Here is a 4,535-nt window from a genome sequence, read left to right on the forward strand (position 1 = left end):
CACACACACACACACACACACACACACACACACACACTGAACACACACACACACTGATATTATTTAAACTGAATTTATTTTTTATCAGCTTACATGTTTTCCCTCCATCCGAACGTTCTGGCTGTAATACCGGCCCCGCCCACCAGGTGGCGAGCACGCCCACCTGACGACGTGTCACAGCAGCACGGAGGAAGAACGTTCTTAGCTGGAACACAGGTTCTTGTAAAGAACTGTTCCTTCGACACGGTTTCCAGCTTCCTCTGCAGAAAAACTGATAAAATCAGCTTCACAGCTGCAGCATCGTTTTTAAGAAGCTCACCTTAAACTGTCCGCAGTAGAGTGGGCGGGGCCTAAAGAAGAACATCCTGTTGCTGTTTACAGGAAGTTAATGTTCTGTTCCCTGTGACTCTGCAGACCAGCGGGTTTCTGGGTAATCCTCAGGCCGAGTTGTTCGATCAGCTGACCTGCTCCGTAAGAGTGAGGGGCGGAGCTTCAGATCTGCTCGCCGTCAGGAAAAAAGGTAAACGCTGACATTAAAAACTGCAGTAAGTCTGGTTACCGTAGCAACCTGCAGGACTGAGTTGTTTTAAGGCTGACTGTACCTGCTTCTGCGTTAAAGGGGCGGAGTTTTCCTCGCAGCGGACGCAGCAGCAGAGCTTTGTGAGGACGACGATGACCAGGGTGGTCTCAGGTGTGTTCAGGACTCAGGTGTTCTCCTCCCGGCAGACGTCTCTGTCCGACGCCCACCGTTTCTGTCAGGACGGCTGCAGCCGCGACGCCTGCTGCGACGGGTTCGTCCTGAACCAGAACCTGGTGAATGGAGGTGCGTTACCGTGGAGACGGGAGGATGAAATGATTTAACTAGAAGCTTGTTAGAGTCAGATGATCACTGATCACAGAAATTTATTTTCTTTTGTCCCGCCCACCTCAGGTTCTCTGCTCTGTGGTTGGCTGAGAGCGCCGTCAGTGCTGATGTGTGACGAACAGGACTGGGATGTGATTGGACAAGGACCGGCCAATCGCAGCTGTGGGGCGGTGCTTAGCCGCGCTGCAAAGCCGTCGAACCTGGTGTTGGACTTTGGAGGAGAAAAGTTTACGTTCGGTAATAAAAACCTTGAAAGAAACGAGTGGATCAGAAGGAAGAACGAAACTAACGAGTCGTTTTTGTTTGCTCAGCTGAATCTGCTCTGACACCTGACAGCAAGAACAAAGACTCCATCTTCAGCTTCCACGCCATCTACCTGAGCACAGGTACGGCTCTGTCCAACCGACAGCAGCTGGGCGATCATGTGACCCGTCTTCAGCTCTGGTTGTTGTTTCAGATGCAGCAGCTGGTTCTGGTTCTGGTTCTGGTTCTGGTTCCTGTTCTGTTTCAGAGATGGTCGCTCCTCCGGCTGGTTTGTATCCTGTCAGAAATAAACGGATTCACAGATAAAAGAGTGAGAACACCTGAGTTTACCTGCTCACAGAAAACGTTGTGTTTGCAGCGTCGGTTCAGATGAAGTTTGAGTCTCTGTCCGTCAGCGACGTCCTCGTAGATCCTCAGAGGAAACCTCCCACTCTCTCCTTCTGGCTCAACAAGAAGAACTACGACTCCCAGCAGGCACTGCTGTGGTGCCTCACACGTACGTTACTCTACCTTATTTATAAAACCACCTGAGGAGTTTTACAAACAGGTCAGAGAGGAATGAGTAAGAAACTCAGCTGCGGGTCAGAAGGTGGTCCTTCAGTGTGACCCAGGAGGACTCACCTGAGTGACCCGATGCGTTCAGATGGGACTAAACACACCTGTGAGCGACCTCAGCACACATTAGTCTGAACACAACCCGTCCAGAGCCAAGCTGCTCTGAGCCCGCAGGCAGCAGATTACACCTGAATGTCTGACAGGTAAAAACACCTGAATGTCTGACAGGTAAAAACACCTGAATGTCTGACAGGTAAAAACACCTGAATGTCTGACAGGTAAAAACACCTGAATGTCTGACAGGTAAAAACACCTGAATGTCTGACAGGTAAAAACACCTGAATGTCTGACAGGTAAAAACACCTGAATGTCTGACAGGTAAAAACACCTGAACGTCTGACAGGTAAAAACACCTGAGGTCCGGATGCAGCGCCGCCGTCCTGCCTGCAGGGGGCAGCACTCAGTAAGCCTGCTGTCGGTGTGTTTCAGGCTGTGATGAAGAGGAGCGCTGTTCCATCGCTGACCTCAGAGATGCAGAGTCAGCAGGGTTCTTCAGCTGCTCATTGTTTCCGGACACCGGAGTCTGCGGCGCCTACGACAGCGTGACGAAACGGTCCTGCCGGCCCGTTCTGGACCGAGCGCCCAACGCCGCCTACAGGAAGAAGGGTGGGGCCGAAGCACAAAATGAAACATTTTATTAAATGAACAAATGGTGACAGGATGAGGGATGGTTCTGTTTGACTTCAGTGGACCTGAGCGGAGCGGTGAAGATATTCTACGAGCAGGTTTCCTTCCAGAAGCTGCTTTCTTCTTCTATTCGAAGCTGGATCACCGTGACGGAAAACACCAAGCTGTTTGAGGGGTAACACACACACGCACACACACACACACACACACACTAAGACTACACTCAGGGCAGAAACACGTTGATGATGATGATGATGATGTCACATCCTGATGAAGACGTTTGTGCGCTCAGGTTCACGGCGTGCGAGCGCCGCTGTGACGAGGATCCCTGTTGCCGTGGTTTCGGTTTTGTCCGTTACAGCAGAACCTCCGGTAAACTTTCAGACTTTTTATTTTCCAGGTGAAAATGTTCTCTGACGAGTTTTTACTCATCAAGTAAATGAAAAGGTTAAAAAAACTAAAACAAGAACAGAAACAAATGAAACAGATTAACATTTATATTTTATAGTCAGAGATTTAAATTTTACTAAATGAGCTAAAAGGATTTTAAGTATCTGATAAAATAAAATCAGGATGGATCTTTATTACTAACATTTAAAACCTTTAAGCTCAGAACGAACAAACAATCCTTCATTCAGACTGAAACGGTGTGACGGTGTGTGTGTGTCTGTGTGTGTGTGTGTGTGTGTGTGTCTCAGAGGTGGTGTGTCTGCCTCTGACCAGCTTCGGGGTTCAGACCTGCAGCGAAGACAACATGTCCACCTGGAGGACTCAGGACTGCAAGACAAACGAGGTGGACACTAAACCGGAGCCGTTCGGCTGGTACCAGAAACCAGGTACTGACCGCGCACACACACACACACACACACACACACACACAGACACACACGCAGCAGGAGCGGTGAATAATGGGACGTGTCTGTGTGTCTTCAGTCAATCAGTGGACTTCCTCTCCTGATCTGTGTCCTCCGTTCAGCCTGCCGGACGTTGACGGTGAGCCTGAAACTCTGCTGCCTCTGAAGTTCTGATCCGAAGTTCTGATCCGAAGTTCTGATCCGAAGTTCTGATCCAAAGTTCTGATCCAAAGTTCTGATCCAAAGTTCTGATCCAAAGTTCTGATCCAAAGTTCTGATCCGCTCCAGATTTCTTTGCATTTTGTTTTCAGTTCTAGTGGGGTTCAAATGCTGGACTGGGGTCCAGATCCAGACCCAAATGAGGTCTTATCAGCTGTTAAATTTCAGAATAAAAGGGTTTTTTTTAAGTAAGGAGAAACCTGGACTGGGTCAGAACCAGTACTCAGTCTGTAATAAACTGATCCGGGTCTGCCTGTTGTGTCTCAGTGTCGATGGAGCAGTGGCGCCGCCTCTCGGACTCAGCGGTTCTGGTCGACCCGACTCTGACCACCTATGATGTCATCCACGTGAGCCGTGACATCGCTGCTGACCAGAACCGGACCAGAGACTGGTGTCTTAAAGGTAACTGCGTCTTTAAAAACCACTGAACCTGAGGACACAGAACTCGTTAATGACCCCGCCGCTCGTTTCCTGTCAGCCTGCCAGGAGGCGGAGTCTTGTGTCGCCGTGACGCTCAGGAAGACTGAGTCCGCCACTCGCTGCGTTCTCTACCCTGATACCATGGTCTGTGGGTTAAGCTCCACCCCCAGCTCCTCCAGCCCCGCCTCCTCCTGTCGACTGGTCCTCAAAGAGCCCGCCTCCCAAGTCTACCTGCGGACAGGTGAGCTCAGGAGCCAATCAGAGGGCAGAACAGCATGTGACCTGACTCTTACTCCTGTTTCTGTGCGTTTCTGCAGAGCGGTTGCCGACGGCAACGTCCATCTCCATACCGAGTCATGGGTACCTGCAGGGCGCCGCCGTGGAAACAACCATTGGATCAGAGAAGAAGATGGTGGTTCAGTTCCTTGGAGTCCCATACGCCCGTCCACCAATTGGATCACTCCGCTTTGAGGCAGCGCAGCCGGCTGATTGGACGGGAACCTGGGAGGCCAATAAACCCCGGTTAGTTTCTCTGATGTTCTGGGATGAATTAAATTTTTTTATCCGTCTGATGGAGGAGAACCCGTCCTGTCCCGTCCTGTCCCGTCCTGTCCCGTCCTGACCCGTCCTGACCCATCCTGACCCATCCTGTTCTGTCCTGACCCGTCCTG

At 50.7% G+C, this 4,535-nt stretch overlaps 1 protein-coding gene across 1 annotated transcript in view; it reads left to right on the forward strand.

The window, feature by feature from the left end:
• Window positions 1–4,535, forward strand: part of tg (thyroglobulin) — a gene marked incomplete in the record, with an annotated part of 20,363 nt that overhangs the window by 11,431 nt on the left and 4,397 nt on the right. The window contains 14 exon segments of the mRNA XM_025002941.2: window positions 415–520; window positions 620–823; window positions 932–1,102; window positions 1,177–1,251; window positions 1,323–1,397; window positions 1,488–1,625; window positions 2,174–2,350; window positions 2,432–2,546; window positions 2,664–2,743; window positions 3,070–3,207; window positions 3,305–3,364; window positions 3,712–3,846; window positions 3,923–4,105; window positions 4,182–4,386. Coding sequence (XP_024858709.1) covers window positions 415–520; window positions 620–823; window positions 932–1,102; window positions 1,177–1,251; window positions 1,323–1,397; window positions 1,488–1,625; window positions 2,174–2,350; window positions 2,432–2,546; window positions 2,664–2,743; window positions 3,070–3,207; window positions 3,305–3,364; window positions 3,712–3,846; window positions 3,923–4,105; window positions 4,182–4,386 — 1,862 coding nt within the window.

This window comes from Kryptolebias marmoratus, linkage group LG16, assembly GCF_001649575.2.
Source record: "Kryptolebias marmoratus isolate JLee-2015 linkage group LG16, ASM164957v2, whole genome shotgun sequence".
Lineage (NCBI taxonomy): Eukaryota > Metazoa > Chordata > Actinopteri > Cyprinodontiformes > Rivulidae > Kryptolebias > Kryptolebias marmoratus.